At 37.4% G+C, this 13,306-nt stretch overlaps 1 protein-coding gene across 3 annotated transcripts; it reads right to left on the bottom strand.

Annotated features, from left to right (window-relative positions):
• Nucleotides 1-3,073: 3,073 nt before the first annotated feature.
• On the bottom strand, nt 3,074-11,194 carry LOC134748033 (REST corepressor 1). Of its 3 annotated transcripts, none has more exons than XM_063682756.1 (11): nt 10,903-11,194; nt 10,445-10,582; nt 10,151-10,365; nt 8,208-8,396; nt 7,708-7,797; nt 6,544-6,659; nt 6,192-6,423; nt 5,597-5,750; nt 5,136-5,288; nt 4,334-4,428; nt 3,074-3,627 (listed from the first exon to the last, which is right to left on the bottom strand). In XM_063682756.1, exons 1-11 carry the CDS (start codon nt 11,006-11,008, stop codon nt 3,535-3,537), a joined length of 1,581 nt encoding a protein of 526 aa, XP_063538826.1. In that variant the 5' UTR covers nt 11,009-11,194; the 3' UTR covers nt 3,074-3,534. The 3 variants fall into 3 exon arrangements, with proteins under 3 accessions (XP_063538826.1, XP_063538825.1, XP_063538827.1); XM_063682755.1 differs by having other exon boundaries at nt 10,445-10,597; XM_063682757.1 differs by lacking the exon at nt 7,708-7,797 and having other exon boundaries at nt 10,445-10,597; nt 10,903-11,193.
• Between the last annotated feature and the right edge of the window lie 2,112 nt (nt 11,195-13,306).

The raw sequence follows: 13,306 nt of genomic DNA on the forward strand, positions 1-13,306 counted from the left end.
ATGTGGATTTCTTTGGAGTTGTTGACACATGTAAATAGACTACATTTTTTTTTAAATATATTTCAAGATGTGTCCGACGAATTCTTCCGGAACTTTTAAAATTGGATTATAACAAGCAAATAGTAATGTCAGCGTTTTTAAATATTTACAAGAATTACAAGCGTTCAGCAAGTCCAGGTACAATAATGAAAAACCAATACCAGCTTAAAAATAAGTTCAATCCGGAATACATGATCACATATTGAAGCGAAGATGATCCCGCTTAAAATTAAAAATATACAAAATTATGAAATAAACATATTGCTTACGTCAATGTGTTAGAAAGCTATAACAGCGGAAAACACTTTTAGGCGGACATTTCCCTGTTATTTTCGAAACAAGTAGCCAAATGTTTTTACGAGAAATACGAAGTGCTATGCTAGTGCTTATAGTATAAGCACTTTCATTTAAAATGCTTATATCTGGTGTTAGTTACATACAAAACTGAAACATCACTACGTCAATAAAAACTTAATATCGGTAACCACGTCTTCGGTTCGGTAAGACCAAATATATCATCTCATTCGTGATGTACGTACATTAAAACTAGTACATTATGCTTTAAAATTACGCAAGTATAAATCCATTAACCTAAATTGAACGAAATCTATTTAGAATAAGATTTAAAATAGTTATAATACTATAAAATAAGGTTAAATTTCAAACTATAAAAACACGCTTCCACACATAATTGCCCTAAATTGTAGCTGTCCTTTAACATACAAAAATATCGTTAATAGTATATTATTTTTGATATATCATCTGCTCCTACTAGATTTAACTAATTTACTATTTGGAACAATAAAGGCTTAATGCGCGATTTTGAAGTTTATTTGACTGACTGGTAGCAGAAACGATATCTCGGTCATGAATTTAATGTTGACCCCGTGTAAACTACCAAGCCAGCTTCAGACCAGAATCGGAGAGTATAAAATATGAGCTAATCAAAACTGATGCCTAGCTATCTTAAGATATTTACATTGCTTCGAAATGTTTACTTTATTGTATTTGTGTTTTTTTATACATAAATGTTCTCAAAATAACCAAGAATGTCATACTTCTACGAGCATCGTAGAATAAAGTCTGTCTAGACATCTAGATTGAATGTTAGTTTTAACGTAAAACTATAAGCGACGTGGACATTTAAAATTGATGATATACTTATCCATAAATTAAAGACTACATGAAAATGCCTAGCTACTATTTGCTCTTACGTTAGAATACAAAACTATTATCATTACCGCAATATATGCAGTGATCTGCACTGTCATATGCGTATATTAGGATGCGAGTATACGAGACATAATTTATCCTCAATCAAGGCAAGTGAATATAATATTTCTAAACGTTAGAAACGTTATCACACAAATCCAGGGAGATCAGATAGTGTTTAGTAAAATTTGCCATGATGCATCGTTTAATAGCTAAACAGTGATTATATTATAAATATACCCTTATCATTCGTTTAGAAGTCAACAAAATGTGACTGTAAGAATGGGTTTTATAAAAGCCAGTAATAAGACTAATAGGCATGTAATGCTAAATCAGTACTTCGATGTTAATCAATAATCATCTGACATGAAACTTGCCTTCACAAAACCCAGTCTTATAACTTGAATACTCCAAGTCCAATTCAATAAAATGATGCTTTCCTGAAGCGTATACTGACAATAGATACTCTGTCCTTTTTAATACACAACCGACAAAACATCACCTAATTATTTATTATATTTTGCACCATTTACACATGCACATTTTGTGCATCACATTGAGACTATTACGAACTAAGGGGCCCACTGACTATCAGTCCGCCTGACGATATCGGCCTGTCAGTTAGAACAAAAATTTTACAGTTTGGAACAACTGACAAGCCGATATCGTCCAGTGGACTGATAGTCAGTGAGCCCCTTTAGGAGCTGGATCCGCATTATTTCGCAAAAATGCGAGAATTGACAGTACTTGCCAGTTTGACAAATGACTGAGTACTATGACATGTAGATATTACATAATAATAATAATTTTTGTCACATTTGCGACATTCTGACTGTTCACAATGTAATGTTTTAAATATTTTCTAAACAGACTCCCCTAACTATCAATATTAGGCAAATTCAAAATGTTATGGCTCCTCTACGCGATGGACCAGCAAGATGGGCATGCGATGGTTGAGAGCACGCACCATGAAATGGGTCACGTGTAGATGCGTACGCACCATCGCTGGCCCACTACCTTTGATGTGCGGACGAAAAAGCGACACCGTAGCCATCCCATCGCCATCCCACCGCGCCATAGGCCATCCGACACCACTACCCTCTCTACACGCTGGCCCATCTTAGTGGGCCAGTATGATGGCCCATCGTGTAGAGGAGCCATTACACAAATGTTCGTTTGTGACAATACTTGATAATGAGATATAATAGCTTGACAACCCTATTGCAAGTTCTAAGAGGGTTATTTCTTATTATTAAAAAAATGCCTAAGTTATTTATTACTTATCATCACTTTGAAGATTTAATTACTACATACCCCGGTAGGAAAACTAAAATTCATTACATAAGAAATGTCGTAGAATAAATATTCTAAATGTGAACATATTGCTTTCATACACTCATAAAATAAATCATTTACATTTCAGCAAACTTAGCAAATAATTCTGTGATTGACTATGGATGAAAAGCAAGTGACACAATAACTGTATAAATTCATTATGGCTCCTCTACACGATGGCCCAACGTAGGCCAATCTAAGGCCTATCTCAGGCCTAAGGGACTCAGCTGTGTGGTGGAATGAGATAGCAATATCACTTGCTCCCTCTAACGCATAAATGCGTCCCTTAGATTGGCCTACGTTGGGCAATCGTGTAGAGGAGCCATTAAAATTGGCAAATATATGCACCTAAATATGGCTTCATCCCAAAATATCGCATTTTTAACTTACACCAAACTATACAATTCAAGGATATTTCAAAACATCTATAAAAATGTGGTATTTTGAGATCGAGCGAATCTATTCAAGGGCATTTAACAAATACGTACCCCTCACCTTTCTATTCCATGAAAATAACATGTTTTATTTCTACACAAAATTACAAATTCTTTTATCTTAATGGAAGAAAAGTGTCCATGATGTTTCATCCCTACTCTATTCATCTCGTACAATCGGTTCCCTAACATAAGTATCCACTTTCTATACAAGTAGTATGGCGACGGGGGTACTTATGTTATAACGTATACAACTTTGGGACACCCTTCTTCTATCAGGACCGAAAGAGCCTGTGACCTGCAAGAAGAGTCAATGCTGCTTGCTCATCCATTACTAGTCTGTCAAGCTATTACCGTCAGTAGACAAAAGCGGCAAATTTCTACGGCCTTTTTCTACTGACAAAGTTGTTTGACAGGCTATATTTTACATGAACCTCTTGGTCGCTATTAGGTGTAGCAGTATTTGGCAGGGTGTGGTGGTGGTGGTGGTGGTGGTGGTGGTGGTGGTGCGGCATCACTTGGTGGGCTTGTGCTTGGGCGGCGTGGTGGGCGGGCCGCCCTGCTCCGCCGGCGCGCCGATGGCCACGCCCTCGCTGTCTACTTCTGTCTATGAGACAAAAAATAACATTATACGACCGACCCTACTGAACGACCCACACAGAAATCTCGAACAAATTAAACTCTCATGTTATGAAATAATACTTATTTGTTTTACAAGGGGGCAAAGTTGTTGTTTAAGCTCTCGTGCTATTGATAGCCGAGCAAGCGAAAGACAACAACAAAATGGAATTTTGGGCGTTGCGAGGGTTTCAAGGCACGAGGGTTAAACGAATTATGCCACCGAGTGAAACACGAAATTTTTCACCACACCAACACAAGGAAATTACTAACTGTAAAATATCACACAATATCAAAGCAAATCGATTCAAAATGAATGTTATTAAATATTAATCATTCAAAATCATCATTTAAAAGTCAATTCTACCACTCTACCAGCAAACATAAGAAAACAACTCAAAATTTGCAATTCTTTTCAGTTTTTGAACAATCAAGAGAGCCGTTACCAGCTAGTGTGGAGAAAATCCGTATATTTATTTTCGACTGATAATATAACCTCTCTTGGTCTTTTAATGACTGTTCAAAAATCGTTTAACTCCTAAATAATTAAGCTCAGTGTACATTACATAATTATGTGTGGCAATAACAAATAAATAGATGTACTTTACAAAGATAATATTAACTACATTTGCAATATTAAAAATCTTAAAATCCTGAATAGAATTGATTGATTTAAATATATGTTGTTGACTTACTTTTTCATCCTTAGATGTGATTTGCGGGGAAGATGTCCCATTGTTAGCATTAGCGTTATCAACGGCACTTTCAGCGTTTTCTGCGCTTGTGGTTCCTGAAAATACATCATAATTAAAAATCTATTATATTAGCTCACTCCATCAAGATACGAAAATCCAACATTGACATGATTAGTGAGATTTTTTCGCTTACGCACAAGAAAAACACACGCATTTGTTCTTACAATAGTCAGAATAATAAAGTGTCTAGGTTATTTTGAAGTCAACGGCTTAGCTACTTTTGGTGCTGACCATACACAATAAGACAACCTCTGTCACGTTTCATAACCATATACACAAAAGAAACGTGACCAATGACCATAATGGATCACCAGATATTTGAAACCAGGTACTAATCCAATCGAAAAGAAAAACATGAAAATTCCACACGTCTGATTGTAATGAGGTAATGGCAATGACCCCCAGAAAAGTATTTTATTTGTTGACAAAAAAAGCGACATAACAAAAGTGAGTGGTGGTTTTGAGTTCATTTTTACTTTTTAAGCTGCCACCATGCAATTTGGTTTCGACAAATGTAGTTAATTTTATCACCTGTCACTATGCCTGTCACTTTCGCACTTACATACATGTTAGAACGTGACAGGCATGGTGACAGGCGATAAAAATGCGACGTGTACCGGCGGGTATGTGGCTGGCGTTGCAGTGCTCGCGCTGCTCGGCGTTCAAGTTGCATCTTTGGCGGTATTAGATAAAATTGAGCCTTATTCCAAAACCATAAAGTCCAGTTTGCACAGTAGTGTACCTGCGGGTATGTGGTTGGCGTTGCCGCGGTCCGCCTCGTGCTCTCGCAGCACGGCGTCCAGGTTATATCGTCGACGATACGAGATGAAGAACGTGCGTACGTGCGCTTCGGTCTTCGTGCCCAGTGTCTCTGCGATGGCCTGGAAGTCTTTGCCTGAACACGAAAAATAGAATTTAATTAGAGTATTCTTCGTAATTGCATTTTAAACCAGTGATGTAGTAATAAAATCCAGTAGTATCGTTTTATCAGACCAGCCGGCCTAGCCAAGGTGACAATCGCTATCGCTACGACAACGAAACGCTTTGTGTCTCTCTATCACTCTTCCATATTAGTGCGACAGTAACAGTTGCGTTTCGATCGCTACGGAACGTAAGCGATTTGCATGTTGGCTACGCGGCCAGATCTGCATGTCAATGTGAAACATGTATTTATATGCCATTATTGCCATTATAACAACTTACCGTATTTCCGAACTGCTGTCACAGCCATTAATAGCTCATCATTAGTCCAACGTGAGTTAATTTTGGCCGGAGGCTCACCAGGCCTCAGTTCCTCAACGCCACTGTCTCCAACTTTACGCTTCATTGCACTCAATTGCTGCTTATTCTGTTGCACCTGCGAGACATTCACAAGCTTTAGTTTTCACAAAGAACACAAAAACAAATTTAAAAAAAGCACTAGCAAACTAAGAACGACTGGTAGTGCATATCTGGATTATCCAAAGAACTGGTAGTAGGGTCGTGGAAATGTATTTATAAATAAATTGCGACATAAATAATAAAGGACATGGGAGGTAAAATGAGTTTCTGTGGTGCAGAATGCATTTCTAGGCAAATGCAATACCGCCTAGCGTGTATTACAACAGATTAACACTACTCTTGTTCGTCAAGGAGCATTGGTTGTTAGAATCACATTCTCACATTACATCACACAAACGCTTCACATGTTAAAAATTAATAGAAACCATGGGGATTGTTAGCAAGTGTCGACATAGAGTGAGAATGCGTCTCCCGCTACGGTACTACATAGCGACACTGTGGACAGGTGGTGTCTTACTTGTCTCTTGAGAGATATAATTTCTCTGTCCATGGCTTTGAGCATCGCCTCGCCCTGATTGACGAGCCCGGGCTGCGAAGGCTCGCCGGGCTGCGGGCCGGTCGCCATGGCCACCAGATCATCATGATTGATGTAAATGCCTCTCGGCAGCCGGTGCTTGTATCGCTGCTGTTTGGAGCCGGGCCCGCGCCGCCCCGACGGCCCACAGAGCGGTCTCATCGTCCCCGTGCGTCTGTCACATCACCGCCAACATTCAAACAACAATCCTAATCGATTCAAGTCTAACTTTAAAGACATGCAAGATTCAAACGGATGGATACAATGAGTGTTACCTAAGCTCGGAGTATACTACCTGGCGTGCACGAGGCAGGCCTGACACAGCTTTTGCGAGTTGTGCGCCGTGGTCTGGGAGCATTGAATGCCGCACACCGAGCACCACTTGCCCGCGCCCTCGCCGCCGTTCTCGCCCTAAACCCCAACAACATTTTACTAGCAATCAACTCCTTACGCGCTCCTACGTATAGGACAGACTTTCAAGGACTCCCTTACACACTTCTTTTAAAAACCCGTTAAAATGCCATTCTGCACACACAGTTTACTTATAAGTTTATCTGGGGCTGTTAAAGGAAGCATGCGGGAATTAGGTTTTAGGGGAAAAGGTTTGGAAGCGCGAAATTATTTCCATTTATAATTATAAGTAGTGCAATAAATGTCTGTATTTAATATATATTTATGATAATTATGATAAAGTTCTTAACATGAACATCTCCGAAACAACATTCATTCCATTAATTATAGAGCAAAGCCTCCTGTTTAGTTAAGATCTAAAGCATTAAGGACATCAATATTATTTCAGTGTTGTGACAATCCATGGAATTACACCACACCACATACATATAATAAGATTAATAAGTAAAACATCCTCAAATGAGAAGTTGAAGTAGACAATTGTTACAAAAACAGGAGACTACTTATTGGGATGAATCATTAAAACCTTAATTCTTCGAAATAAATAAAAGTTTCACATGTGAGACTAGCAATAAGTATGTAGATAAAAATGCAGAGCAGTCAAAAACAAAAAAAAAGTAAGCAATAGCCGGCAATCAATTAATAATACATGAAGCTAACAAATAATAAAAAAAATATATATATATATATAAACAAATTTCAAAACTAGAGGATGTAGTATTTTATAATGAAAAAATAATTAGATGCTATTGCTAACATGAATTTATGATATGCAATCTATGAAAATCAAAATGATGCGTAAAGCATGGTCACAAGCCAAACATCTGAAAGTAGACATGAATGGTAAGTGCATTACTATAGGTATTGCATGACGAAAACAGACACCATTGAATGGGAACCTTGGAACAGATCAGCATCTGGGAGAGGGAATCTGACAGACATCGAAATATGAATGATAAAACACCAATTAAATAGACAGACATGGTGCGAGAATGGAAGAAGACACTGAACATCGAGTTTCCATGAGAAGTGAAGTGGGAGGACCCACCTGGGCGCCTTGCGAGCCGCTGTGCTCGCTGCGCGTCGCCGGGCCTGGCGACCTGCTCCCGCGGACAATACCTCGATGGATAGTCCACTTCTGTCATAGCCAACACATGCCCATAACTCATATAGAACTATAGCAGATTTCAAGTATAATACCTAAGTCCTTGTTTGTCACCTTTAAACGCTGAGTTACTGAGTCGGAAATAAAGTCAGTTTGTATAGAGGACTTTGAAAGTAAACTATTATCAAAAAGTGGGACTACCAATCAAAATTTACACTACTCTGCATTTCTATTCACTACTAGTGCCACTATAGAGGACTGATTTTATTGGACAATCCAGATAGACCATCAGCAATTATCAAATGGGGAAAGATCTGAATATCCAGTCACTTTGTTAAGAAATTACATACACAAAAAATAAAAGTGGGGCTGTACAGCAAAATATATTTGGTAATGAGATATTCTACATGTAAGCTTTCCTTGTTAATGTTGGCAATGCCTACCTTCTCATCATTGTCAGACTCCTTGTCTGAGCCTCCAGGCTCTGACCCAGCACCGGACTCCCGCTTGCCTGTGCCTGATCCTGTAGCTGTGCGTCCTTCACCAACCACATCCATCAGTGAAGTCCGTGCTCTTGTTTTTTTCCATGAATAGTAATATTTAACTAATGACGCTATTGATTTGTCAGGTAACTGTAGGAAAAACAAAATATTGTTGAAATAGTTGGAAAAACATATGTAAGTACTTTTTTTACTAAAAAATACAATTTTTCGTATGAAATTAAAGCTCAATAATTTATTTTTATTTATTTTATTTTATTTAAAAATAAATAAAAATAAAATAATGGTGTGTAATGTTTAATATAATTATAAAACCGGCCAACTGCGAGTCGGACTCGCGCACGAAGGGTTCCGTACCATTACGCAAAAAACGGCAATAAATCACGTTTGTTGTAGGGGAGCCCCACTTAAATATTTATTTTATTCTGGTTTTAGTATTTGTTGTTATAGCAGCAACTTAAATACATCATCTGTGAAAATTTCAACTGTCTAGCTGTCACGGTTCATGAGATACAGCCTGGTGACAGACAGACGGACAGTGCAGTCTTAGTAATAGGGTCCCGTTTTTACCCTTTGGGTACGGAACCCTAAAAAACTATCATACACTTTTCATAATGCCATTTCATATATCATTACTAGTTATAATGTAATTATTATTATACATGGTCCATGAAGGCGCTACTGAAGGGCGACCTTCCCCTGTGTCTCAAGCGCAAACTCATCGACATGTGTATCCTGCCTATCCTAACCTACGGTGCTTAAACATGGTCATTAACTGAGGCGTTAAAGTCCAAACTCAAGGTTTGCCAGCGAGCGATGGAGCGCAGTATACTAGGTGTTCGCAGAACTGATAGAATCAGAAACACGGAACTGCGCTCCAGAACTCGAGTTGTAGATGTAGGTGTCCAGACCGCTAAGCTTAAGTGGGACTGGGCTGGGCATGTCTGCCGCATGCACCCTGAAAGGTGGGCCAAAATGGTTACCGAGTGGGACCCACGGAACACCATAGATGGTGCTGGCCGGGGTGCAGGCAGGCCGAAAAGGAGATGGCGGGACGACTTAGACGCATTTTATCCGGATTGGCGGGACACTACAAACGACAGGGTCGAGTGGAGGAAACGAGGGGAGGCCTTTGCCCAGCAGTGGGACACTAAATTAGGCTAGTAAAAAAAAAAAAAAAAATGATTTAATCTAAATGGTGATTGATACAATGCCTATTTTAATATAATTTTTAATTAGTATAAAGACATAATTGTTTAATGGCTATTGCTTATTATATATTTTAATAGAATATTATACTTTATATAATCAAAAACATTTTTTGTTCTAACCTACTATTACTAACATTTAAACCTTAAAACCGTTAAACCTACCATTATTTTATAACCTAACCCACTTTTTGCCAGATATTTGGGTGAATCAACTTTTAGAACACTGATTTCGTGTTTTAGACTCCCTAGCAAAGAAAAATCGATTTTTCAGAAACCATGTCTATTTTTTTTCTTTTCTGGTTACACGGGCATTATTAGATACATTAAGTATTTAATTAACACATTAAAAATTAACAACTAGATCAGATAAAAGTTACATTTTGTACGGTAACGCAGCATAAATCAAATATGATATTTTAATAATAATATGAAAAGTAATTATAAAAAATGTAGTGTACCCCTCAATAAACCTCATACTGAGCATCATTCAAAATGTTTGACAAGGAAATTTTAATCTAGTTTTTTTCTTCTTCAAGGTTGAATTTGCTTTGTTTGAATATTTTAAGAGACAAAAGAAATGCTACTTTGTTTATTTTCACAAGGTTTAACTTCCATTGAAACAGAGTGTAAGTACAATGGGCAGCAACACTAGAATAGGTAGTAACTAGTACTTACCATCTGCCTTATTCTGTGAAAACTTTTGCCATGAAACTGGAATGCTTGCTCAAACAGCACTTTATCCTCCACTGTCCACTCATCCGGAAAGGGTGTGAAGTTTGCCAAATCCATTGAGGCCCGATTTAAGTCATGTTTATGCCAGAATAACATACCAAGTGCTTGTTCACCATTATATCCATATTTTTCTTTAGCTATAGTTATGTATTCATCCACTATAACAAAATTGTTTCAACAATGATTAAAAATTCAAAATAAAATATGTAAATAGCTTAATTTAGATATGAAACTTACATTTGGAATCAGATATGTCACAAGTAGGTGACCACACAAGCAACGCTCTGTCAGAAATTAGTTCAGGTCTTCGCTGTTCCAAGGGTTCGAGCTCGGGGCACACTGCCTGGTAATCCCGTCCTACTCTTATCTTCTCAGCTGCAAATGGCACTACTGCTTGTTTCATGTTACATGAAGAGGATGAGATGATCAGTATGCAGATGGAGGCAGATGTAGATGATGAGAAGCATAAAAAAGAAAGCATGAATTGAGATGACATTAATAAAATCATGATAATGCTGGTGAGTATACAACAACGTAAAAGCCCCGCAACTAATAGCTTACCTCGCGGATGGACGACTCATACTTACTGACGTTCGAGCTGAACAAAAACCACATGCAACTGCGATATGTCCATCCGAAAATAAGCTCAACCTTAAGATCAGAAATCAACCAGCAATTATTAAATTATAATTTACCATTTTCATCCTCAGAACTGGAATCTGGACTTCCATGGCCATTGGGGCTAGGCCCTCTCGACCGCTTCCCGTTTCGAACATCATTACTTCGTTCCGCCAGAACCATGATTAACTAAATAAGCACTTAAGACAAATAATATAAACTCAACTTTACACGAATCACAAATTCATTTAGTTAAATTAAAATATACAATATAAAAACGAATATTATTGGAAATGCGGAGCTTCGCACTTCAATTCAAACCACCGCATCAATAATTTGACAAACCAGCAACGATACGCAACGGTTCATTTAATGGCGCCTGTACTTGACTTGCGGCATTCACTTCGTGTTTGTTTTGAAAATATTTATTAAAATTAACCGGTAAGAAAATATTTATACTAAAACTAATAATCTCCTAGAGGAAAATAACGATTTAATGTCTTTATAGCACGCAAAATTATTGATACAATTTGCAAATCAAAGCCTAAATGAAATTTAGATGCTAGCAACACCGTGAGTACAGACTTGTTGAAATGAAACATTGCAGTCAATATAAATTAAGAACGATTTATTCAATGACCTTTTAATTATCGAGCCTTAAATATTAAAAGTGAGGCGAAGAACATTAAAAACGTTATCAAAACAAAAATTACCCTAATAACTGAAACAAGAAAAAATGAGTTCACTTGAAACTTATACTCCTACTTTTGTGGTACGCTTTCGGGCAAAGAGATGGCTCTAGTCTAAATGTTCAAGTCAAGTCTCAAACGAAGCAATCGGCTCCTAATTACTGGAAAATAGGTACGCTGAAAAGCATACTTTCCAAGTGTGTACAATTAATACTTGTGATTGTATTGCATTTTCACACCCTAATCGAGCGAACATTTTGGCAAATAAATTTATTGCCTAAAGGGTGGTATTCCGCCTGTCCAATATTTGGTCATATTTGGTTTTGCGTCTCACATTTTGCTTAATGAGAGAGTGAGATGCAATGAACATTTGATTAAATATAGTATAGGTGGAATTGGAATCGTTAAAGAGTGGCTAGATTTTCAGGGAAAATTGCATATGCTTACTATCTCGGCATCGAATTTGATAGCCCAGTGTGCAAGCGCAAGTGTTATTTAAAACGTCATAATTTGCTAAAAGTTTGACGTTTAAAATAACACTTGTACAGTCTGTCTGCCAAAATCGCTGCTAATAACTTAGCTTGGTCTAACTCTAACAATAAAATAGTAGATTAGATTATACACCGAGGGAGGGGATTTTATTTTCTTTGTTTTGCGTATATGGCTTATTGTGGCTTGTTGTGGCCAGACGATCGTTCGATTTTTAAATGTTCTAATTTCGCCGGGTTGTACTATGGTTGGTCAATCCAAATTGTCAGTAAATAATGAACAAAAAAAATATACGCATCCTTTTCTTTTGGCTGCTAGTCCTAGTGTACGTAAATAAAATATATCCCTGAACATAAATACATTGAGTATAAGGTAAAGGCACCAGTGCTCAGACATGCACCGGTGGTCAGCCTTTCATGCTTATTTTTGTCTGTAATTATCAAACTTTTTCTAATTTTCATGTCAAAAGTAGATGATTAATTGAAAAATAGTTTTATTTTTAACAGAATTGTCTAGCATGAACCACAACACTACTAAGAAATCTTCTGACATAAAGAATCATGTGCGTCATTTTTTTTTGAAGTGTCACATGGTATTTTGATAATTTATAGGTATTATATTAACAGCCGAATTGTGATTTCTTGTTAAAATAATGTGGTCTGCTTAACATGATTAATACTTATTCCATCTGAAAGAAATACAAAGAAAAATAAAAGTAACATTTTAAGGCGGCTGACTATTACGAAATCCAATAGTCAGCCTCTCTTGACTGACTACTGGGTTTGAGGCAGTAAAGCCTGACCAGGAATATATGATCACGCGCCATGTTGCGGAATTTCACTGGAGCTAATTTATTCATACTATATTAACTGTCACATGAGAATGAACAGCGCCCCCTTGACAAAGATCATATATTACTGGTCAGGCTTTAATTTTGAAAGGGTCGTAAAACCAAAAGTCATCCGGGGGAGGCTGACCATAGGAATTAGAACTTTTTTTATTTTTAAATGAAATCTAAGTCGTCGAGCCAAGCACCTTTAAATATTTACATTATTATGACTTATTACGTTGATGGATTCGTCAATCTATGCGTCCAGTTAAAACGGCCGTTTTTGTTTTGAGTTCATAGATCGACGAATCCAGCAACATAAAAACGAGTTTGATTTATTCAAAAGTTACTTAAATACAAAATACAGTACGTAGCGGCTCCCTTTTTAGGGTTCCGTACCCAAAGGGTAAAAACGGGACCCCATTACTAACACTCCGCTGTCCGTCTGTCTGTCACCAGGCTGTATCTCATCAA

This window comes from Cydia strobilella, chromosome 15 (genome assembly GCF_947568885.1).
Source record: "Cydia strobilella chromosome 15, ilCydStro3.1, whole genome shotgun sequence".
NCBI classification, from domain to species: Eukaryota; Metazoa; Arthropoda; class Insecta; order Lepidoptera; family Tortricidae; genus Cydia; species Cydia strobilella.